The sequence below is a fragment of the Phaethon lepturus genome, unplaced genomic scaffold, assembly GCF_000687285.1.
Source record: "Phaethon lepturus isolate BGI_N335 unplaced genomic scaffold, ASM68728v1 scaffold9116, whole genome shotgun sequence".
Lineage (NCBI taxonomy): Eukaryota > Metazoa > Chordata > Aves > Phaethontiformes > Phaethontidae > Phaethon > Phaethon lepturus.
Window position 1 is genome coordinate 2475 of NW_010546911.1, and position 25359 is coordinate 27833.

General features: G+C 39.2%; 1 protein-coding gene across 1 annotated transcript in view; it reads right to left on the reverse strand.

Moving 5' to 3' along the window:
- Positions 1-25359, reverse strand: part of PARP8 (poly (ADP-ribose) polymerase family, member 8) — a gene marked incomplete at its 3' end in the record, with an annotated part of 53789 nt that overhangs the window by 2323 nt on the left and 26107 nt on the right. Inside the window, exons 13-20 of the mRNA XM_010289459.1 lie at positions 13665-13757; positions 7265-7390; positions 5653-5718; positions 4244-4311; positions 3831-3879; positions 2901-3013; positions 2662-2734; positions 629-698 (exon numbers count right to left, since the gene is read on the reverse strand). Of these exons, the coding sequence (XP_010287761.1) occupies positions 629-698; positions 2662-2734; positions 2901-3013; positions 3831-3879; positions 4244-4311; positions 5653-5718; positions 7265-7390; positions 13665-13757 (658 nt within the window). The remainder of the gene's footprint in view (positions 1-628; positions 699-2661; positions 2735-2900; positions 3014-3830; positions 3880-4243; positions 4312-5652; positions 5719-7264; positions 7391-13664; positions 13758-25359) is intronic.

A 25359-nucleotide genomic window follows, 5' to 3' on the forward strand; every position in this document is an offset into this window, starting at 1 on the left:
TCATATTCTAAAATCTCTTAAGTTTCTTAATATACACATTGGTGTATCTTGTTTCTATTATGCTTCTATTTATAACTTAATTCTTACATGGAAAACTCTGTGTGACTCACTTTTGGATTTGCTAGTGGGACAAATTATGTTCTCTCTCCTTCTCATACTAAAATAAACACACTGTCCTGTACTTTCTATGTAGTTCTGACATGGTGATTCTTGGGAATACTCTTAAAATACACACAGTTGAACACGTTTATTGATGAATAGTTTTGTCAGATCAGGCTGTAAAAGCCCATGAATTCATAGAAAATGTTAGATGGACTTAGGCAGATACCGACTAAAAATCACAAAGTTGGATTTCCACTGCATAATCAAACCTGCTCCATTACACACAGCATCCAGTATTAGCTAACTGTTTACTTCAAGCACAGTTTCAAGATACTGAGCACCTTGGAAAATGGGGACAGGAATTTAATAAGGGAATTTAGATTTTATCTTTTTTGAATAAATTAAATCTTGGTCGACAAAGATAAAATTTAATACGGTGTTGTAAACAGTGAAGCTGGTAAGAAAAGCAGTAAACTAAGATACCCCCCTACATTTCTCCAGCTTTAGAGTGATTTATAAATATCACCTGAGTAACCAAATGATATGCTTGACAATGGACTAAGGTAGATTCCACTTCCAAACATTGCACCATGGAGCTGAAAAAGAGTGAGTGATTGTTTAACATTAATTTGGTTATCTAGAGAAAATAATAACAATAGAAACAGGTTGTAATATAGATATGCATCTGCCCCACTGCACTAATTTATTGCCTGGTATTAAATGGTGTTCAAAGAAGACTTCAAAAAAAAACGTGTGGTGACTATACAACTGAGATACCATATATTCTGGAAACCTTTTCCAAATGCCCAAACATAATTTTACATCAGATTTCTATATAAAATTGCATTTTCTGTTTTTAAATCTAACATTACCATGGAGGATGCCTACAGAGGGTGCTTCTGTACATGGCCAGATACACCTGAGCCTTAAGAAGACTGAGCAAGCTCAGCATGTGTCTCACATCAAAACCTTGGCAGGAAGCAAGCCTAAGCCAGCCTCTGTGAATCAACAGCAGCAACAGCTGCTTTTGTTTTCTTTAAGGTAAGAAATGAAGAGATGGTGATGACACTGGTCATATGTTATAGAAAAATTTAGCCTGTCTAAAATTCAGCCTAGTTCATCCTGAGTACAGGAGCAATGGGTTCAGTCAAGCTTTTGCCTGAGCCAATTCAGGCTTGCAAATCCAATCATTGCAGGATTGTGCTTTAGCCACAAAGCTACCAGCTGGCTAAAAAGAATAAAGGAAAGCAAAGACTGTTTTCCACTGTTCCATGTCATGAAGCTTGGGCTAAATAACAAAAGTGAGCACTTTTTATCAGCCCTGCAATCGTTTTCTTGTGTGGAAAGGTGGAAGTATGGATTTCACTCTCCACCAGGGAGTGACTGCTTTATGTGGGAAGGCCTTTAAAGAAAACACCCCAAGTAGCTGTTGGGAGCACAAATGAGAACCCAGAGTATCTCTTACCTATGTAGATGTTATGACCACTGGGCTTCACAGTCATGCTCACCCTTATTTCTTTCCTCCGACCCAATGATATTTACATTGTCTCTGCAATATGCCAGAGCCCTCATAGGAATGTGCAAACATGCTTTCACTCCTCCAGATCCTACAATGTTGTACAGGATCCTTTGTGAGTAGATATTTTTCCTGACTGGTTGGTACTGAGTTAAATAGGATGTGGGGTCAGGATATGCCTTAGGTGTGTGAGAGATCTAAAATGATGACTTGTATAAAACAGGGCTTTACTGCTGCCTCCTATTGCCAGTATCTCAACCCTCAACAAAGAAATAAGCATAAGCAAAGGGGTTTACTTTAGTGAATTTTGGCATGTAAATCCTGCTTTCTTGGGGAATTATGTTCCAAAGATAATAATAAAAACATCCAAACCACTAAGAGGAATTGCAGAGATTTCCACTTCCTTTTTTTCAGGGTTTTCTGTACCCTGATCTTTAGTCAGCACTTTGGGATCCTCCTTCAAGGTATCATGGATTCAGCTCTGGGGGAGAGCTGTCAAAACCATGAAGCTAAAATACTCTGAGTTACAGCTCCCTAGTCCCTCTGGTATTGCCTGCTTTGCTCTGCAATAGTGGTCTCCTGATGATTCAGTCGGAGAAAATGAATTGAAATTTGCAATAGCTTGCTCCTGGCCAGTACACTCATATTTTTATTCCCAAGGAAACCAGAGGAGATGGGAAGATGCTGTAAACTCAGTTCCTGTAAATCTAGTATGCTCTTGAACCTATAACATGGAGATTATGTAGCTCTGAATTTTAATCCCAAACCTGCTTTTAAGCAGTACTGAGCTAAGCCTCCTGGAGGTGCTGCTCTGCAATGTAAAACTGAAACACTGATTCCAGCAATGGGATTTTCTAACCATTTTAGCAGACACATTATTTCACTTTAATTGCATCAGAAAAGTACATTTTCCAGAAAACAAGAGATCATCCCTTTTTTCCACCTATATGACTACCAGAACCACACCCCCTGACAACTTCCCTAAGCTAGTATGTAATCAAGCATGCACAGGTTAGCTAAAGTCTATTTAGCAGACTATTTACCTGCAGCCTCGTATTGGAAGCAACAACTAAGCCATTCCTCAGGATGGAATGCCAATTTTCAATGTGGGAACCACTGAAAAATTGAAAAAGAGAGCGTTAAAATCCACAGAGTAAAATGCAAAATGAAATCAGTAATCTTTTAAAACAATAAATTCACAGCTGTAAACCTCAAATGGCAAGAACAGAAAAAAAGCATGGCATTTTGAAAACCTTTGATTAATACGAATATATGTACTTACTGAAATGCAAACGTACTTCCATAGAGATTTTTAGCAGCTCGGAAATTGGATTCTTTGGCTGGTGGACTGCTGAGAAGTAGGAACTGGTGGGGAGTGTGCATAAACTTTAGTTGCTGTAAACAGTGCACAAGTGAAAAGAAGTCGGTTAACACAAAAGCAATGTATTTCCATAAATGATAGTTCTTAAAATACCACACTGTTTCGCACAATTCATGGCTGCATCTAAATAACTACGTGAGCTAAGTAGAAATTGGTCTCATTACCATAGTTTCTTCCTGAAATCAAACAGTAAAAATGTCTTGCAGTTTATGAAACATACGGAAGTTTCTGAAACAGATTTCAGCCTTATATGGCTGTAGTAAAGTAATTAAATTGAACAATTTCATCATGGTATTCTGATCAGAGCTGGCTTTGAATTAAGGTTCAAATTTGAAAAGCTGAAGATTACTATGCCCTTAATCAGAGGATCAGAGGCACACATATTCAGAAATGAATCTCAGCCCCATCCTTCTAAAATTCAAGAGCTATACTCTTCTTAAGGTGTACTCATATGTGGATCTCCTGGTACATCATGTTTGTGTGCACTGCTTTCTGTATGATTCTGTATCTAAAATTCTATATGGTAACAAAACAAATAGTGAAGTTATTCACACCCAGTCTCAGATGACTACAAGGCAGACACTTGTATTTGAGCTACTCACCTCAAACAGTCTTTTTCTGAGTGTTATTCCTTTGACTTGTTTTAGATATTCACAACACGATTCTATGAGTCATGACCTGAAACTGCCTGTTTCTCTCCCTTGCCTGTTAATGGAGTCCAGGTGACTAGTTTGAATGTAGACACCTACGTTTGGCTAGGAGACTCCCACCTAAAATGCTATTACAAGCCATGAGAAATGAGAAAATAATAAAGAACCCACAGACACTTACCCTATTCACCGGTAGCTTCACAATATGTGATCTATTACTAGAAATAACCCTAAAATAAGAAACAGTTAGATATATTAGACATGGGAATCAAACAGAACTTTTCCTCTTAAAAATGTTTTATGAATGGCCACCACAAAGCACTCAGCTGCAGGCCTTTGAACCTATGAGATGGAAGTAGACCAAATCTTGACCAGAAAATGAGATCAGAGGCTGTACAAACAAGCTGGAGTCTTTCCAGTGTTTTCAGAGAGCCCAGATGAGGTCCAGAAACAGTCCAGAAACACCTGCAGTTGCAGATGTCAACTCTGACATTAATTCTTAGGGTGAACTTATGCCAAATTACACTGGTGAAGTGATTATTCATTAAACTTGGTACTTTAATAATTATCATCCCATGTGAGTCAATTTTATACCATTGTAGAAGAGGATGTGCAAGTGGGTCTTGTTTATCCATCTGCTTCTTTATTTCCAAGTAAGGTGCCTAGAAAAGAGTAATTATGTTCTTTATTTCTAGTTGAAATCATAAGGTTAAATTTTATATGTTACATTGCCCATGTTAATCTATTAAAACAAATACATGGGACTCATTATTAGGCTTAAATCACAGCTTTACTGACATTTAGTGTTGTACAGTTATAAATGTGTTTTGACAACAACAAGAATTAATATAGCAATTATTTTCCCTGGAGTAAAATAGTAAGCATATAATTAGCATCAAAATGAGCATACTATAACAAACATTGGTGATCTCAGGGAGAACAGCAGAAGACATCTATTTACGTTGAGCTCTTGGATTAAGAAATTGGACTGAAACGTCACAAAATTAAGTCTCTCAAAATACCCTGAGATAATCCATTCCATTTTTTAAAACTGTTTCATTGTATAAATTGGTAAAGTAAAATACTGTATCATTTTATAATCCCTTTGAACACCTTTCTTGATTTCAATCACAGTGCCAAGCATCCCTTGTCTTCAGTCCAAGAATTATTTTAACATTAAAAAAAAGCAAAATGGTGGTTATTTTTCTTGTAAAAAAGACATTATATTAGGTAACAGGAATACCTGATTTTTTAAATTTTTACAAGATATTACATTAAGTAAAAGAAGTATGAGAATTTTAATTTTCAGTTTATTTTAATTCTCTCTATATGCATCATTCTTCATTCCAGAATCCCAAAGCACTTGATGAATACATATAGAGTAAGACTTATAAACTGTTGTTGAGGTTACATTTACATAGCAGTTGGAAAAGCAAGGTACATGGGGGAGATTTCAATAACCAGTTATAATTCACTGGGCTGTTTGGGACAGGAAGTGTAACAATAAACATAAGTATGGCTGTCAGAATCTGTCCACTGTGAATATTGAGAACTCATATGATAGTATTCCCAAGAGACCCAACCTTCTAAGTTCCCAACCATACTTAGCTGATCAAGTGTTTTTCTACAATAGAAATAAAGCTATCATTCAGAACACTGTCATAAAATCAATTTCCTTTGCTTTGGAAATAAAAGACCCATTTTGGCTTTGATTTCCAGAAATGCAGCAGTTGGTGATTATATTGTTACAATGTCCTATTCTCCTGTTATTATCTCTAATTTAAACTTCAAAAAATCTGAGTTCTACTTCATCATGTTTATTTGACTGCCATTATTTGACTGATATTCTAGGTTTGTTATTTTTAACACACATTTTAATATTCTTACAGCTCTATGGGAAAGAGATGATACTATTGACTTCCCCACCCATCATCAGCAAGTGATATAAACATCTTCCTAGTTCTAGAAATAGTGATTAAGTTAGGTAAAGATTTTTAACTCACCTGTGTCATCTCTCTAATAGATGTGATACTGTCCAATGCTTTCATGACTCGGTCATAATTCTTCTTCTGATGTAGCATAAAATAAGCAAATAAATTAAAAGAATATTAGTCTTTGTCTATAGAAAAACCTGAATTCTTTGATGTGTATAAAACCAAAGCTAGGAGGAATGTTCAGCAAACCAATCCTTTTAAATATTTATAACCAATAGCTTCCTTCCACCTCACACATAGACTGTCTCATTCATAGTCCAGGAAAATTCCCTCAGAAATAATTATCATGTTGGTTCTTCTTTGATTTACACTGGAATCTCCAATATGCTCAAAAAATTAGCTCACTTTTTAAACAAATATTTGTAAGTAAACACAGGTTCTGACAGTTATTTGGACAATATGCTATTAAGTTAAAACAATCCAGTGACTAAATAGATTTAAAAAAAAATGCTAAATAAACAGATGTGTTTACTCTTCTAACAGCTCTGTAAAACATCAGAGATCCTCCAGATGTCCCTCTTCCTCACCCTGATCCTTGCCTACCTTCTGTTTGGGAACCACTACCAGACGGCTCCAGCTTTTCTGAGTGGATGAGCTTAACAGTCATTACAGTCTTCACCAGCTCCATGTAACAGTCTTCACCAGCTCCACATGTCGTGTTGCCTTCAGGAGATTCACTGTTCCCCTTCTTTGTATCTTGTCAACTTCTACCCATGGGCTTTCACCTCACCCATGCTGGCAAGAAGCTGGGAGGAGGCAGTGTGGGCCCTGACAGCCCCAGGGCTCTCTCCATTCCTCTTCTGGTGTGACCCTCTTTCATATTCCCTCACCTGCTACAAACTCTCGCCTTGCCCAGACACCAGCCTAGCTCTCTCCTCATGAGTCCCCTTACAAGCACCTCCTGTCAAGTCTTTCTTCCCACATGCTACAGAACATGCTTGCCCCTTCCTGAGGAAGAACACTGCTATCTGGCCTTTTCTCAGAAAAAATGAAATGCATCTCAGTGCAGGACATCCAAAGTTCTCATTTATGCTCTTGGGGATGGCTCAGGTGACATGTAATAGTTCATGGCTTCTGGAGGGCTTCCCTGAGGGGCAGTATTTGCAGCCTGAGGAGCAAGTGGTGCAAACAATTCTTTACTTCAAAATAGATGCTTGTACAAAACTCAACTATTATGTCAACACTTGATAAAATTACATTTAAGGACATAAGTGTTTGCAAAGAGAAAATGAGATGACAGCAATAACTACTTTAAGAATAAAAAGATGGACTGGAAATCCCCTGGTTTACATGGTCTACACCTCTCAAAGGCCATCTTACTCTTTGAGTCCAATGTGTACACTGAGAGAAAGACACTAAGAATATAAAACTATGCATCTTGAATTTGTATCCTAAAATAATTTCTTGGCTTCAACATAACATTGAATGCAACTTACAGTTTACACACAAATACAGAGACAATTAAAAAAGCTACAAGGTTCTGAAAGTAGTAGCATCCTTGTGCTATATTCTGGATCTGTATCTCTTATAGTAAAGGAGAATCCTCCAGAAGAAAGCTGTGCTTTGAAATCTCCTGCATGACTCAAACTAAGCTATGACATAATGAAAGATAACGACTCACCCTGGGATTAAAGGCCAGCATCTGAGGATCATTAGGATCAACTACAGAAGGATATGGCTCAAAAATGACAACTTTCCGAGGTGACTCTAATGCAGACCGACACATGGACACTAACAGATCAACCACCTAGGGATAAAGAAAAATATTTATTCAATATATGTACTTTCATACTGTATCTTCCAGTCTGCTTTTTTTCATGTTGTAGTAATACCATATTTCATTGTTACCTATATTACTCAAATCGTGTTATCCACAGGACATAGTTTAGAACTGAAATTTTTCCATTGACTTCTGCAGGCTTTGAGTTCAGCCCTGGTACATTATTCCAGGTGCATAAGTAGGACAAATGTGTTATCATGTCAAATATATTGCTTGCAGTCCTGATTTCTCTCGTGTACATGTGCTAGTTTCTTGTTTAAATTAATTCTCTAGGGAAATGAAGTCATGCTGAATCTGTGTATCTCTGTACAGCAGATGACAGTGAAAAATGTTGCTCAAGAATGAGGAAGGGTTTGTGAATCTGTACCACCACTGATGTTCTCCCGAAGACTGTAATCCCAGAAACACTTGTAAACATTGCTTCTGCTAAAGCCAGAACAGTGCAGTAATTTTAACAGTCATTTGCGTGGCTTACACTGGGAGATCCTCTTCCTTCCATCCAGTTGTATAAAATTACAACGTGGCTTTGAATATCTATGATTTCCAAGGTTTCACCATAAGATCATGCATGTAATGTGTACACAGGCATGTAGTCACATATGTGCACATAGGCAAATATACAACAGATTTCTGTGTAATTGCTCCAAAATTCTCAATTCAAAGGTTAAAAATAGAATACAGCCATCACAAACCAGAAAGAATGCAGTTTTCTGGCAGTTGTGAAACCTAAATCTAGCTCATAATGAAATCCAAAGTTGCTACATAAAAATGTAGGTGCAGATCAGCTCATTTCCCCGTTTCTTCTGTGCCTTCTGAAAACATTCCTCTGTGAAAACAGACTTTTCCATGAAAGAAAGGAAAAGCTGAGATGAGTTGTACTTTGCAGGCATCCCTGGTTCCTCCCACAATTCCACTTGGACCAGATCTCATCTCACAGCTCAAGCGGTTCCAGTAGGTTTTATAAATCTGCCATTGTATCTGATCATTTGGAGGAAAAAACCCCGATGGTCCTTTAGAGAAGCAGAATGAAAATAAGAATCATGACGAAAGGGAAAAGGAACTGCACTGCGGTGAGTCATAATGTTACCATTCTACTCCTCTGCTCCTTTAGCATGAATGGACAATTTTCTCCGCTGGTTTAAAAATATTCTGTTGGTTCCAGCTACTAAATATCTCACATATATTGAAGAATGAGGTTATTTAAACAATAATATCTTCCTCCATGGTGCTGTGATTATTTTCCAGTTTGTAATACCTGTAAATGTGATGAACGTTTCAAAATAGGGCATCTGCATTGGCATTTGCAAAGTTGACCAGGAATGTGCATACACAGCCAGGTCAGGCAACAGGCCTGCAACTGTGTAAACGTATTACTATGAAATTGAGTCAGAGTTCACACACCCTGCTTCTTAGAAGCACTTCTTAGCCTCCATTTGCAAAAGACTACCAGAGAAGAGTTGTTTGAGTCCCCAGATCTCTTAATAGAGTGACTCAAAGTTGTCTTGCTTTATGATTTGCATGATGGGACTTTGTCTTAAAATTGGCACAGTTCTCCATAGAACACCATCCCAAAGCCTTCCTTTAAACCAGCTGTTGACTCCTATATTGTTTCTCACCATGATACCTGCATATTATTCTGACGTGTATAGATTAGGTTTAGTTAAACCCCTAATTGTTTTGAGCTGATGGAACACAGAGCAACTTAAAATTGGAGGCAAGTCTAATACAAACATTATAATACAAACTTGCATATGCAGTCCTTGGTAATAGGAAGTGCTGTGGATCTAGTAAATGTCCTTAGAGCTGGGCCTGTACTCCTACTCCTTAACAGTAGGTACTGATATTCGTAAGTAAGGACTAAAATATTTTCAAGGGGAAAGATGACACTTGCTGATGACAATTCCCTCTGATGACATCAGTCTCAGACAGTGCCTCTCTTCAGAGACTCTCTACAGAGAGTCTGAACTATCAACAAATCAGGTATTTAATTTACAGGCATTTTGACTATGTGACTAAAATAACGCAAGGTGAGTTCAGTCTTGAAAGTTATAGAAAGTACAATCACTTATTAAGGAGAAGCCATCAGAATATTGAGAGTGACAAAGTAGGGGTGTAAACCTTAGGAAACTAGTTGAAAGCACAGCAGAAAAAAACAGGATGTGGTTTCTAATAATGGGAACCTACACTTAGGCTCCTTCACTACACAAAATGATTTGGAAGAAGATTAGTCCAAAAAAATGTAGAGATTCACAATGTGAACACCTACTTCTTAGTAGTCAGCCTAGGGTCTCCTTATAATCAATGGAAGAAATAACCACTGTGCTGATAGTCTATGCTGTGATTCATGCTATCCTAAACCAAATGTCAAAAATAGCTCAGATGAATCAAATCCTAGAAGTGCTGAATTCTTTCTGCAAACAGGGATGGGAGTGCAACCAGATCAGATGTAGTGAGCTAGGTGCAACACTATGGCTGGAGTAGAACTTAGCAAAATTTAGTCACCTAGGTCTAATGGGACAATTGACAACACCTCTTATCTAACTCCTTTAAGCATTGTTAGGGTTGTAATCACTTCAGTACTCTACAGCAAAGCTCTGTAGATGTAGAGGTGCTCTAGAGATCTAGAGCAAGCTCTGCACATGCCTGCAACAGTGATACCTATATATAACACAAAGCGAGAGCTAACCAGGACCACCTCTCCAGTCAGCTGTATTAAAAAAGATAATTGAGAGCTACTTCTTTGTACCTAATGTACAATGTGCATGTATGTTTGTACCTACTCAGTTTTTCTCTAATTTTAGGTAAGCAAGCTTCCAGCTCTTGAGGGAGTTAGTCAATAGGGCACTTTGGGAAACTGCCCTCAGGGACAAGGGAGCAGAACAGAGCTGGCAGATCTTTAAGGACCCTTTCCATAGAGCACAAGAGCTCTCGATCCCGAGGTGTAAGAAATCAGGAAAGGAAAGCAAGAGACCAGTATGGCCAAGTGGAGACCTGCTGGTCAAACTCAAGGGCAGGAAGGAAATGCCCAGGCAATGGAAGCAAGGACAGGTATCTTGGGAAGAGTACGGGAATGCTGCCCGGCTGTATAGGGATGGGGTCAGGAAGGCCAAGGTACAGATGGAGCTGAACTTGGCAAGGGATGCAAAGAATAATAAGAAGGTCTTCAGGTATATCAGCCAGAAAAAGAAGGTCAAGGAAAGCGTACACCCCCAATGAGCAAGACTGGCAAACTAGTAACAATGGATGAGGAGAAGTCTGAGGTACTCAATGACTTCTTTACTTCAAGTTTCACTGGCAGTGTCTCTTCCCACACCTCTCAAGTGGATGGACTGCAAGACGTGGTCTGGAGGAGAAAATTCCCTCCCACTGTAAGGGAAGACCAGGTTTGAGACCACCTGAGGAACCTGAACATACACAAGTCTATGGAACTGATGAGATGCATCCCCGAGTCCTGAGAGAATTGGCTGATGTAGTTGCCAAGCCACTCTCCATGATATTTGAAGTCATTGCAGTCAGGTGAAGTCCCTGGTGGCTGTAGAAAGGGAAACATTGCACCCATTTTTTAAACATGGTAGCAGGGAGGACCCTGGGAACTACTGCTCTGTCAGCTTCCCCCCTGTACCTGGGAAGCTCATGGAGGACATCCTCCTAGAAGTTAGGAGAATCCAACCTAGTGGCCTTCTCTGATGGAGTGACCGCATCAGTGGACAAGGGAAAAGCTACAGATGTCAGCTATCTGGACTTCTGTAAGGCCTTTGACATGGTCCCCAGCAACATCCTTCTCTCTACATTGGACAGGTATGGATTTGGTGTGTGGACTGTTGGGTGGATGAGGAACTGGTTGGATGGTCATATCCAGACAGTAGTGGTCAATGGCTCAACATCCAGATGGAGATGGTGGTGAGTGGTGTCCCTCAGGGGTCCGTGGTGGGACCAGTACTTTTTAATATCTTCATCAATGACACAGACAGTGGGATAGAGTGCACCCTCAGTAAGTTTGCAGATGACACCAATCTGAGTGGTGTGATTGACATGCCTGAGAAACAGGATGCCATCCAGAGGGAAATGGACAAGCTTGAGGAATGGGCCTGTGTCAGGTGGTGAGTGGTGTCCCTCAGGGGTCCGTGGTGGGACCAGTACTTTTTAATATCTTCATCAATGACACAGACAGTGGGATAGAGTGCACCCTCAGTAAGTTTGCAGATGACACCAATCTGAGTGGTGTGATTGACATGCCTGAGAAACAGGATGCCATCCAGAGGGAAATGGACAAGCTTGAGGAATGGGCCTGTGTCAACTTCATGAGGTTCAACAAGGCCAAGGGCAGGGTCCTGCACCTGGTTAGGGCAACCCCTGGTATTAATACAGACTGGTGGATGAAGGGATTGAGAGCAGCCCTACCGAGAAGAACTTGGGAGTACTGGTGGATGAAAAACTGCACATGAGCCAGCAACGTGTGCTTGCAGCCCAGGCGGCCAACCATATGCTGGGCTGGATCCAAAGAAGCGTGTCCAGCAGGTCGAGGGAGGTGATTCTGCTCCTCTGCTCTGCTCCGGTGACACCCAACCTGAAGTACTCTGTCCAGCTCTGGAGCCCTCAGCACAGGAAAGACACAGACCTGTTGGAGCAGGTCCAGAGGAGGGCCACAACAATGACAGAGGCATGGAACACCTCTCCTACAAGCACTGGCTGAGAGAGTTGGGGCAGTTGATCCTGAAGAAGAGAAGGCTCCAGGGACACCTTATGGCAGCCTTCCAGTACTTAAAAGGGACTTAGAAGAAAGATGGGGCAGACATTTCAGCAAGGCGTGTTGCAATAGGACAAGTGGGAATGGTTTCAAATTAAAAGAGGGAGCTTTAAGCTAGATGTAAGAAGAAATTTTGTACAATGAGGTGGTGAAACACTGACAGAGGTGGCCTCAAGAGGTGGTAGATGCCCCATTCCTGTAAACATTCAAGGTGACGTTGGACAGGGCTCTGAGCAACCTGATCTAGTTGAAGATGTCCCTGCTCATTGCAGGAGATTTGGACTAGATGACTTTTAAAGGACTAGATGAGCTTTAAAGGTCTCTCTTCCAAAACCAGCACAATGTCCCTTCCAACCCCCAACAATAAACTCCAGCTCCCCAGAAACACATAGCTGAGCTCTTCAGAGGACTTTAGGCTGAGGAAGAAGTGGGGCTTCATCACGACACCTCTCTCCATTTCTCACAAGCTTGCACAGGTATCCCAATGTTTGGTATGCTATATGTTGCAATTACAGCCATCTAATGGTCTTCAAACATCTGATGAAGAGCTGATGTTAAGATCCTGCAGCCATATTCTCAAGTGAAGAAGCTGGTGTACACTGCTGCAAGCTTCTTCCTTTCAGGGTATGCCCACAGGTGGTATTCAGGCACTTAGCCAAAAAGTTTCTTTTCAGTGGCTAGACTCACTGCTGCTAGTTAGTTAACTGAACTGAATGTTTGGCTCTTCCAAAAAACCCATGTTGCTTACTACGTAAATGCAGAGTGAGTGACCTATGTCTAGGAAATCAGTGCGCAATGCACTTTTCCGTAAGATATGTAAAGTTTTAACTTAAGATCTTAAAAGGATCTTAAAGATGAGACCTTTTAACTTTTGAATTTTCTGTAATCTAAGTTTAAATGGTGATTTGTTAACGTAGTTTAAAATACTTCATTTTAAGGCACATACAAAATTATGAAAGAAAACCATGATATGGTTATAACTACGTTAATAACTGAACTTAGAGTCAGAAAGCAAGCTTTTATTAAATTCCTGATCCTTAAGAATAGAGAAAAAAAACTATGTACCCACATCAGTAAGGACTTTCCCACTGTTATTTAATGATCAAAACAACAGATGCTCAGTGGATAGCTGCATCCCAACACCATGAACAGGAAGTAGCTTATTAATTGCATGAGAGTAGTAATGGCTCATTAGGTGAAAATAAATGGGAATTATCTCCAAATGACAATGGCTGCCTTTAGTAACAACCCAGGTGACCTAATTGAATACAACAGAACAAGAAAACAGGGTTACTCTAATTACATGGAAGCAAAACAATGGAAGCACCTCATTAGTACCGTTTGAAAATGCCACACATAAAACAGTGTATTTACAGCTATAAGAGTGGGCAAATAAATAATACTTACCAAACCGTACTCACATGGGGAATACAAGTCAAGACTAAGTATACTATAGAAAATCAGACAAGCAAGATAAGCATTAGATAATTTTACCTGAGCCCCAGTTGCAATTTCATCAGCAGCTTCATTCATCACTCCTAATGTTTGGAAAGCAAATACGCAGAGCTCTCGTTCACAAACTGTGGGCTACATAGAGAAAAAAAGTTAATTGTATTTTTGTTCTAGTTTTGGCTTCTTGGTTTTATCATGTAATAAATACCTACAACAAAACCTAAACACTTTTACGTTAATTTTTTTTTCAGATATTAACTGTGACAATAATTTCAAATTATGAATACATGTCAATTATTGAGGAAGCTGCATTAGAGAATCATTTTAATAATCTGAAGAACAAGTGTGAAGAACTCTAAAACTCCTAAGTACTCACAGTGGCTAAACTTAAAAGAAATCCAAACAGATTACAAACCCAAAATTACAGGCATAGTACCCAAATGTCCTTACCACTATCCTGTCAAACTCTGAAAAATTCCTACATAATTAAAGTTAATGGAGAACAAATCCAGAAACAAATGGGGGCACATCTCCTTCACAAATGCAGGTTTATTCTTCACAGCTTATTATTGTGCGTTGAGAACATATATAAAAAACTCATCTAGAAGACAAATTTCTTGAAGAAGCTACATTCAATTTAATTTTTAACTAATTTAACAGTTTATTTGTAAACTTTAAGAAAAGGTACTACATTTTTATAGAATAAACACTGTATTTGGGAAGGTCACATTATTTTAATAAATTAAGTAACTTCCACTCTTTTTTCAGATATCAAAAAATAATTAAAAAAACTTGCTGTTGAATTAGTTTTTTGCCTATACTTTTGAAAAATTTAATTCACAATGCCATGACAATGATCAAATAAAGTAACTTATTTAAACTTCATGTTGAGTGAGACTTGAGTATTCTGCCTTCATAAAGCAAACAAAGCAGAAACAAAAAAGAACACAGCTTTAAGTAAAGAGAATAAGCATGACTTCATAGGCTTCCTAACTGGTTACAACCCTTACAGCAACACACTTTATTTATTGAAAGATAATCAGCAGATCAACTTTTTAAAGGCTGAAGTAATGAATCACACAGTGAATTTTTATAAGCATTCAAAATGAACAGCTGAAAGAAATACAAGAAAGAAACACAAATTAAAACTTTCCTTAAAATTGACCTCAATAAACACAACCTTTAATTACAATGTTGAAAACAATAAAAAATATTTTTTGGATTCTACTTCTTTGAATCCATATTATTAAATCCTAGTTCAGTAAAACTTAAAATTATATTTGGTAGGCACTACTGAACTTTTGTAACTAAAAATTCTGATAATTTTTACCATGATAATCACTAAAGAATTTGTAATGGTATACTTTGAAGTTCAAGCCAGTGTCACTAGGAAGCACTTGCAGAAATGAAAAAATGAATTGAGCACACAAAGAAAACTTAATATTTAGCTGAATTCTGTTTCAGGCAACAGCTTTGTCAGTGATAAGCATACTGCTGTATTTGTAGTCACTTGTTTCATAGCCCTTAAAATATGCATTTGCTGGGTTTCAAAGATTCAAGACTTCAATAAACACCTGAAATCTACTGCATTGACATATTCTCACATCACTTGCTTTACAAGAGCTATCATCTTTCAAGTCTAATAGAGTGTCACCCATTTGATTTATTTTATCTGCTATGTTACATTGCATTAGGCAGCAGACGAAGCCTAACATGATCCAATTTACTGTGCCATGGCACGCTAGACAAAAAGTATTTATTATTGTCATTATTCTTAGGTTGTCCACATTTAGAAGGTGGCTAAATGATTTGCTTAATTGGGGAAGCATGGTGGCACTACCACCTTGGCTATCATAATCACCAACATACACAGGCTTCCTGTGTATAGCAGAGCAATCTAAGCTTAGCCATGCTTGCCATGAGGGAAAGTGTTAAGACAATACTTATTTTTGATATTTTCTTCACTACCTCAACAAAGTAAGTCATCCTGAGACTTAAAGATGGAAAAGGGAACACAGGATTTGTCACCTTTGCTTTTTTTTTTCCCCACCCTCTGTATGATCCCAGAAATGTCTGAGCATCTGGAAGAGGGAAGTTAGGAAAATGGTCATGGTATTTATGTCTGACATTTGAAGGGCCCTTTTCCTCTCAGGTGGACACTGGAGCTAAGACCTTATGGCTGGAGAACTGTAGATATGATGAAAAGCAAGATGGCAAAATTTGAGCTCTGAAGAGGAACAGACATTACTGTTGGGGTCTATACAATTCTTTTGATTTTATGTATATGATGAACCTTTATGCCCATGGAATAGTTTGGCTCTGCAGTCTAATGGGGGAAATAACCTGTAGCTATATGGACACTTCAATAACCTGCCTTCATATATACACCCTGGATGCCTTCTAAGGCAAGCCCCACCCATTTTAAGAGCACTTTTGGATCCTGTTTCTGAAATGCGTCCCAATTTAACCAAATCAGATGCTTTTAACTTAAATTTTCTGCACATGTAAGTAGGGTGTTCCAAGAAATGCTGGTGTATTTCACTGTCCTGTACTCCAGTCATTAGTTAGATTCAACTATTTAAACTACTTTCTTTCCCTCCAAAATGAAAAGATTGGCTTACAATTAAGAAGCAAACATTTGGAGCACTTTTGTTTGTCACATGATGGTGAGTTATCTATTCAGTGTCACATTTCCATATTTTGGTCTTGTCTGTAACTAGAACCAATGAAAACATGAAAACTGAGTTAATAAGCCAATTCTAGAAGACAGAGCTTAAAGAAATTCACAGGCTTTATGGGAAAACCGGGATTCAAGGCTGCTCTTACACGTCTGATAATGTTTTGCATACTGCCAGTGTGTTTCCCTTTGTGGCATCCACTTGTCTCTTCTCTTGTAATAGGATGTGAGCCCTTGGGACAGGAACTTGTTCTGACTTCATTTCATACATGTGAGAAATGACCCTATCCACAGTAAATAAACAAGAACACCACCACTAGCACATTTTTAAAAGCTCCATTGTTCCAATGTCATTTTTGGATACTCTTATTTTGGTTCAAGTACACGTACTATTCAGCAAGCTGAACTTTTAAAGAACTTTTGTGTACGACCATGAAGGTATAGACGCATTCTTACTGATGTGGATCCATATCCACAAAGGTACAGAATATCCAACTTCTATTAGAGTACTAGTTTCTGTTGTTTTCAAAGGGAAAATACACGACAAAATAGGGCTTATACACTTAGGTATATATTTCTGAACGTGAACCTCCTATTAGGTGCATGCAGAATTTTATAGATTCCAACCATCACCTTGAAGGCATGCAGAGCTGACTAGGTGGGCAACTTTGTTCTCCACTACCTGAAGAGGGCAGCTGTAACTCCCCTTCAACAGCAGCAGCTGCTAGTGGTCTCATAGATACTTCATTTTTCACTTTAAAGGAGAAAATTAACATAAATCCATTGACTTCCACAAAACTGTTAGCTAAGTGAAGATCATTGGTGCTGAAAAACTATTTAGAAGGATAATTATTCCAGTGGGGAAAAGTCAGAAGAAAATAAGAGCTGGGCCGTTAGGCTGAGACTGCAAATGCTTGGGTGCAGAAGGCACTGATAGAAGCAGAAATCATTTTTTTGAGCTTTTGAGGTTTTCAGAATTTTCCTTTAACCACCCCCATTCTTTGCATGTTCAGTAGCACCCACCCAGCTGCTGCTGTGATGAAAAATGGCTCAATCAGAGTTTCTGCATGTTACAATGCAAGTGTCACTTCTTAGAGCAGTGACTGTGAATGGCAGACAGGCAAGCCACATAGGAACTATGACATATTCTGGTTCCTGGACTGATACACTACTCAAAATATTTTCCAGACGTTCTTTCAATTCAAAAAATCTTAAACTTTCATAGCTGATATTGATCTATCTTGTTACTTTCCAATGTATGCTGTGGCTGTGCTCAGAAGAGCAATGTGCCGCCCTGTCCTGTATCCTGATGGATATCATACAGGCACTAAAGAGGCTGCAGCATGACTGACACACCTAAAAACTCTTGATCTAAATGGAGAAGCTCAGGGAAGGCTCATAGCCTGACTTACAGCAAATGTAACAAGTAGTAAAGATGAAACCATTATCAACCATCTCAAGTCTCATAATGAAAGCAATAGGCATGGAGATGACATGTAACTTCAAATCTCTGTTCTGTTTCCTACTTTCAACCAGGGTAATTGTTAGTTTTTCCACAGGAGGAACTTATCTCTTTGTCTTCATTACACTCACCAGAAGGATGAGGATGTAACACAGCAGCAGTAATACTGAAATGTTGATAGACAGATACAGAGAGAAAGAGAGAGGAAGGAAGGGAACGAGGGAGGGAGTGAGGGAGGAACGAAGGAAGGAAGAAAGAAACAAAAGGAAAAAAGAGTGCGAAAGAGCAAGGAAGAGAAGGGGAGAGAGAGAGGAAAGGAGTCTTGTAGGTAAAGGTCTCTTCTGCAAGTGAGTTTTCAAGTTTTTAAGGTTTATTTCATGGTTTGTGTCAGTTATGGATTTTTAGATATGTCTTAGCTATATTTGTAAGAAAAGGTAAAAGAAGATTGGTTGCCAATTGCCACCTGAATCCATATTACCTAAAGATCAGTTATAACTGGAGCAGTAAGAATAACAATACTAATTCTGAAACAGAGAACTGTAGGAAAGGCTCTCTTCCAGCTCTCTCATAGCTTACATCTGTAAGCCACGCTTTCAGATGAATTAACAAATGCTACAGAAACCTCAGTTATACCTGCAGATCTAACACACAGGGTAAAAGTGGTACCTGGAAGGCAGGCACTGATGAGGCACTTCTACCACTGCTGCTTAGACGCTGTATGTAAAATTCTCATTCTCTATAAGAGGACTAGAGCAAAGCACGTTTATGATTTTAAGACTTCTATGTTTCCTAGAGTATAACAGAAAGGTCAATTCAATTAAAAATTGATAAAATAATAAGTTTTAGGTAACGTGTATCTTAGAACACACTCCCACAGAATTACAATGTGAAGATTTGAGTCCAAACTGTATGATTTCTGCATTTACTTAAATAATTTCTGAAATCATGCAGAATTATGCTTAACTACAATACAAGGTTCACCAAGCTTCAGAGTTTATTAAATTTCTAATTATTAATGATAAATATTATTTTGAATGGCAAGTTTAATGCACATCTGCCTACTCTGCCATGGTTTATACTTCTGAGTGAAGCATCCAGCACTAGCTCATAATGGATTAAAAACTCTGTGATTTATTAAAAATAAAATTCAGCTTTGTACTTTAATAACCTTTATTGACAGGTTTTGCCTTTATACTAAAACATATGTTCAAAAATAAACTTATTCAAATTAAATATTTACCCACTTACACTCATTTAGGAATTGCTTTCAAATGACGTAATTACGAAGAAGTACACCTGTGTACTGAATTTTCAAATGAAGTCAAACTACTACAGGGAACTACAGACATGTCAGTCTAACCTCAGTTCCTGGAAAAATTATGGAGAAGATTATACTGTGTACTATTGAAAGCTATTTAAAGAGCATCAGTCAACATGGGTTCGAAAGGGAAAGTCCTGTTGAACTCATTTGACATCCTTCTGTGATAAGGTCACAGAATCACAGAATCACAGAATGGTAGGGGTTGGAAGGGACCTTTGAAGATCATCTGGTCTAACCTAATCACCTAACCATCACTTAGGGCAGGTTGCACAGGAACGCATCCTGTTGGGTTTTGAAGGTCTCCAGAGAAGGAGACTCCACAAGCTCTCTGGGCAGCCTGTTCCAGTGCTCCGTCACCCTCACAGTAAAGAAGTTTTTCCTCATGTTGAGGTGGAACTTCCTGTGCTGTAGTTTGTGCCCATTGCCCCTTGTCCTGTCACTGGGCACTACTGACAAGAGACTGGCTCCATCCTCCTGACAGCCACCCTGCAGATGTTTATAGACATAAAGGGCTCCCACCTAGTGGATGAAGGGAAGGCAGTGCGTGTAGTTTTTCTGCATTTTAGTAAGGCTTTTAATACTGCCCCTCACAACATCCATCCTTCTTGACAAGTTGTGCAACTGTAGGATGCGCGAGGTTCATGGTGTGCTGGGTGAAGAACTGGCTGAAGGGCAGAGCTCAAAGGGTTGTAGTGAATGGGGCTACATCTGGGGTTCAATTCTAGGGCCTCCTCAGGGTTCAATTCTAGGGCCAGTTCTGTGGCTGGTGCTGTTGGCTCTCTTGAGGGACAGGAGGCCTTGCAGAGGGATCCAGATAGAGTGGAGTATTGGGATATGATCAATGGCATGAAATTTAGCAAGTCAAAATGCTGCATTCTGCACCTAGGATGGAGTAATGCTGGCCACAAGTATAATTTGGGAGAGGAGGGGCTGGAAAGCAGCCCTGCAGAAAGGCATCTGGGCGTGCTGGTCGACAGCAGCCTCAACAGAAGCCAAGAGGGCAAAGTGCATCCTGGGGTGCATCAAACACAGCCTAACCAGCCGGTCAAAAGAGGCGATTATCCTGCTGTGTTCAGCGTTGGTGCAGCCTCACCTTGAGAGCTGTGCGCAGTCCTGGGCCCCCAGTTTCAGAAGGATGTGAAGGGCCTTGAGTACGTCCAAAGGAGGGCAACACAGCTGGAGAAAGGGTTGGAAGGCATGTCCTATGAGGAGTGGCTAAGGACTTAGGGCTGGTCTAGTTTGGAGAAAAGGGGGCTGAGGGGTGACCCCATTGCTCTCTGCAGCTTCCTGAGGAGGGGATGTGGGGAGGGAGGTGCTGAGCTCTTCTCACTGGTATCCAGTGACAGGACGCATGGAGATGGGTCAAAGCTGTGCCAGGAAAGGTTTAGACTGGAAATTAGGAAGCATTTCTTTACTGAGAGGGTGGTCAAACACTGGAACAGGCTTCCTGAAGAGGTGGTCAATGCCCCAAGCCTGTCAGTGTTCCAGAGGCATTTGGACAATGTGCTTAACAACACACTTTCACTTGTGGTCAGCCCTGCATTGGTCAGGCAGTTGGACTAGACGTTCATTGTAGGTTTCTTTCAATTGAAATAATCTATTCTGTCTACTCTGTACTATCAGCTCAATGAAGTCAAGCTGCTATAAGCTCTATAGATATATACACGCTGCCAGAGTGGGAATAATTTATTTAATACTGTATCTTACTATAAATCTGTAAGGTAAACTCTCTGAATATTCTCGCAATATTCATGTGATATGTGGAACATGCTGCTGAAGGACATAGGAGATTCCACAGTGCTAATCAGATACAACCTGTAGAAAGATTAAAGTAGACTGAGGATGAGTCTTGTTCTCCTTGGTTTTGTTTTGGCTGATCCAGTTTTTATTTTCTGGTTTTCATTTTTTTTCTGCATTTTTGGATGGCTTATACACTTTTTAAAAAATATTTTTACTTCCCAGATATATAAATAGATGGCAAATAGGTACAATAGATGGTATTATGGAGTACTAGCTGGGCAAGGGGCACTTTGATAAATTCTTAGCCACAGGAAAAGCTATACTGCAGCCATTTTAGTCTCTCAGTAAAAAAAAAAAAGTGATTGTAATCCATTCTACTAAAGTACTGGTTGTAACTGGGGAGGCTTTTTTTCATAAAAAAATGCACACTATGTTGTGCAGTAACGATAAGAATGACCATGGTGTTATTCCACAAGAATCTTGGAATTCCACAAGCATCTTGGCTAAACTCCAGTCTAGCTAAACATATTTGTACACCTCCACTTTTCTCCACAGTTCAATGATGTTTATTCTTCTCTCAACACCTCCCAACCCTAAGCGGTGTACTGTTTCTGGAACATCAATGCTACTGTGTTTCAGTGGTGTCTAAGAATCTTCTATTCAAAGGACAGAGAAATCTAAGACCTTTTCAAGTCAACAGGAACTCACCGAGGCCAAGACTTCACTCATAATGAATAAATCATAACTGAGCACTTTGGGATGAAAAATGTTCTAAAAATGTAAGATTACTAATATAAGAACGGATCCAGACTATTTATTTTTAGAGCTAAATACAAACAACAGATATTTCAAACATTGTTTTAGGGTACCTCACCATTCATATTTTATGGACAAAACTTTAAACAGCAGAGATGTCTGTACCAGACTACAAATTTCAAAGTAATTAGCTTCAATATTTAGTTTTGCTGAGTTTATTCTATTTCATAGTTTGTTCTAAAGAGACCTCAGCCTGAGGTTTCAACACAAGATGGCACTCTAAAGAGATTTCTTGACTGAAAGAAAAATTATTGATACAGAGAGGAGTTTTTTATCATCTTATTAAATATATTCTGCATTTTTTTTAATCCTGTGTAATTGTCTCACAGGTCTTTAAAATTCATTCAATGATGCTGTTTTACTAATGGCTTTAGTATTTGTAAATGAGGAATTCAGGAAGGCATAGACAGTAAGATAGATATTACCCACACAAATTATACTATGTAAAAGCTGAATATGATCAAAGAATTGCAGAATGATTGAAGTTGGAAGGGATCTCCAGAGATCACCTGGTCCAATATGCCTGCTCAAGTATGCTCTCCTGGAGACAGCTGTCCAGGATAGTGTCCAGATGGCTTTTGCGTATCTCCATGGATGTAGACTCCACAATCTCTCTGCATAACCTGCTCCCATGCTCAGAAAAGTTGGAAAAGGTAGAAAAGCGTTTCCTGATGTTCCAATGGAACCTCCAATGTTTCAGTTTGTGCTCATTGCCTCTTGTTCTGTCACTGGGTACCACTGAAAACAGCCTGTTTCCAACCTCTTTGCATCCTCCCTGTAGGTATTCAGAGACATTAGTAAGATCCCACCTTCTCTTTTCCAGGCTGAACAGTTCCAGCTCTCTCAGCCTTCCCTCCTATGTGAGATGCTCCAGTCCCTTAATCATCTTCGTGGCCCTTCACTGGACTCTCTCCAGTAGCTCCATCTCTCTCTTGTATGGGGGAGCCCAGAACAGGACACAGTACTCCAGCTGTGGCCTCACCAGGGCTGGGTAAAAGGGAAGGATCACCTTCCCCCACCTGCTGGCAATTCTATTGTTTAATGCAGCGCAGGATAACGTTAACCTTCCTTTCCACAAGAGCACATTGCTGGCTCATGTTCAGCTTGCTGTCCACCAGGATCTCCAAGTCCTTTTCTGGCAAGCTGCTTTCCGGCTGGGTGGTCCCCAGAATATAGTGGTGCATGGGGTTGTTCCTCCCTAGATGCAGGACTTTGCACTTCTCCTTTTTGAACTGCATGAGAGTCCTGTCAGACCATTTGTCCAGCCTGTTGAGGTCCCTCTGAATGGCACCCCATCACTCTGGAGTATCACCCGCTTCTCCCAGTTTTGTAACATTTGCAAACTTGCTGAGGGTATACTCTGTTCCACCATCCAGACGATTAATGAAGACATAAAACAGGACTGTAGCCAGTATTGATCCCTGGGGTACACTACTAGCTACTGGCTTCCAACTAGATTTTGTGCTACTGATCATCACCCTCTGGGTGCAGCCATTCAGCGACTTTTCAGCCTATCTCACTATCTCCTCATCCAGCCCATACATCAACAGTTTGTCTATGAGGATCTTACGAGAGACAGTGTCAAAGGCCTTGCTGAAGTCCAGGTAGACAATATCCACTGCTTTCCCCTCATCTCCTGGACCAGTCACTTCATCACAGAAGTTTATCAAGTTGGTCAAGCATGATTTCCCATTGGTGAAGCCATGCTGACTGCTCCTGATGATTTTCTTGTCTTTTATGTGCCTGGAAATGGTTTCCAGGATTAGCTACTTCACCACCTTCCCTGGGATCGAGGTGAGGGTGATCAGTCTGTAGTTGCTTCTTGCCTTTCTTGAAGAGAGTAGTGACATTTGCTTTCCTCCAGCCTTTGAATATGGTAATACATGATAATATATTTTATCATATTTCTTTTAATCAGATCTTTAAATATAATAACCACTTTTGTTAATGACTCATGATCTCATTATATTTAAATATTTGTAATAAAAGTACATGCTGAATTCCTAAAACAAGATATCTCTCTACTATTATAGTAGCAAAACTGCTGCATTATTAAAATGCAACTTAGTCCTTCCCTAGAATATTATTATCCACTCTAGAGTAACAGGAAGAATTTCATATGGTATTAAAAAAAAAGTTAATAGCCTTCTAATATAGAACCAACTAATGCTGAAGTTTCTTTAGTACATTATTATATCTGCTTTGGAAAATATATTTTTTAGCTAGGTGAATCAAATCATATGGTTGAAAAATACCTTTGGAGGTCAGTTAGTGCTTTTATTCTCTCACACAGGACTTGCTTTATCTAAACTTTATCTAAAATTTTAGACAAAGCTAAAATTAGCTGTCTCTAAAGCATTAGAACAGGTTGCCCAGAGAGGCTGCAGTGTCTCCATCTGTGGAGATTTTCAAAAGCATGAAACAAGCTGCAGTTTCAGGGCCTTTTCACTGGAGACATATGTCCCATGGGAGAATATCTCAGTACTTCAGAATGGGCTTTGTGGAAGTTGTTAAATTTTTTTAAGTTTACTTCTAGTATTTAGTCTAACATGGTAGCTTGACGGAAATCAGGATAATCTATTTAACTATTTTAACACATACGTGTATGATATACAAACTATTTGAAAGTGTCAGAAAAAAAGCATTTCAAAGTATGTTTTTGAAACAATTCAAATCCAGCCATTAATTACAAACAAATAACAGTCCATGTCTCACTCGTTTAAACATCTTCTCTGTTGAGAGCAAATTCAAAGACAGTAACAAGAGGCTAACATTTCAAAATGAGCAGACTCTTATTGTTTTCAGTAGGTTTACCAGGTCTGCCTTCTCTGTCTCTCAGCACAAAACCTGTATCTGACCTTGTACTTTCCGGTGTTTTTCAAAGCTGAGCAAAGAGCTACTTCAGAAAAGACTGACGACAGAGCTCCTGAGAGTGGTGCAGCACAGGTCGCCTTGCAGGAGGATGCACTGTGATTCTTTACATGAGATAATGGAGCTGTTTGGATGTAAAGGCTGCAGTCCCAACCCTTGCTAATTATTTCAAAGCTACTTCTTAATCCTTCTATGAAGAGTAAAATATGTAGGATTCAGATCACTGTTAGGAATAACTGCATGAAATAGTATGGTCTATGTTATGCAAGAGGTTAAATAATACTTTTTCTTCTTAGAAAGAGAGTTTACAGTATTAAAAGGATGTAAGTATTATGTGATGGCAATTGTTGAATTTTTTAAACTGCATTTCAAGACAATCAATTAACCTACACCATAGTTTAAGAAAGGTGTCAAGCTGACATACTGGAGGATTACAGAATCAAATTCCTTACTGGCTTCTCTTCAATTGTGTAAAACTCCATTAAATACTAGAAAATCAAGGCTAAAGACGTTTTAAAATAACTTCTCAAGCAATAACTTTGCTATGCTTTCCTATACCTTCTTTCCTATAGGAAAAAAGGTCCAAAAGGTAGAAGGGAAACTCATCAGTAAGGATACACACATCCAGACATAATCCTGTGTGCATCTGTGTGGAGGAACTGTTCTTTAAAGGAAAAGACTGGTGAAACATCCAGAGCTATTTAGTCTGTAGCATCAATTTGATACAACCAACTACAATCTAAGTAATGCCTTTGAGAGACGGCTATCTGTAGAAAATGGGATCTAGACACAGAATCTAAAAATATAAGCAGACCGTAGCAAGGTTCTGATCGTTAAGGAACCTGGTGAA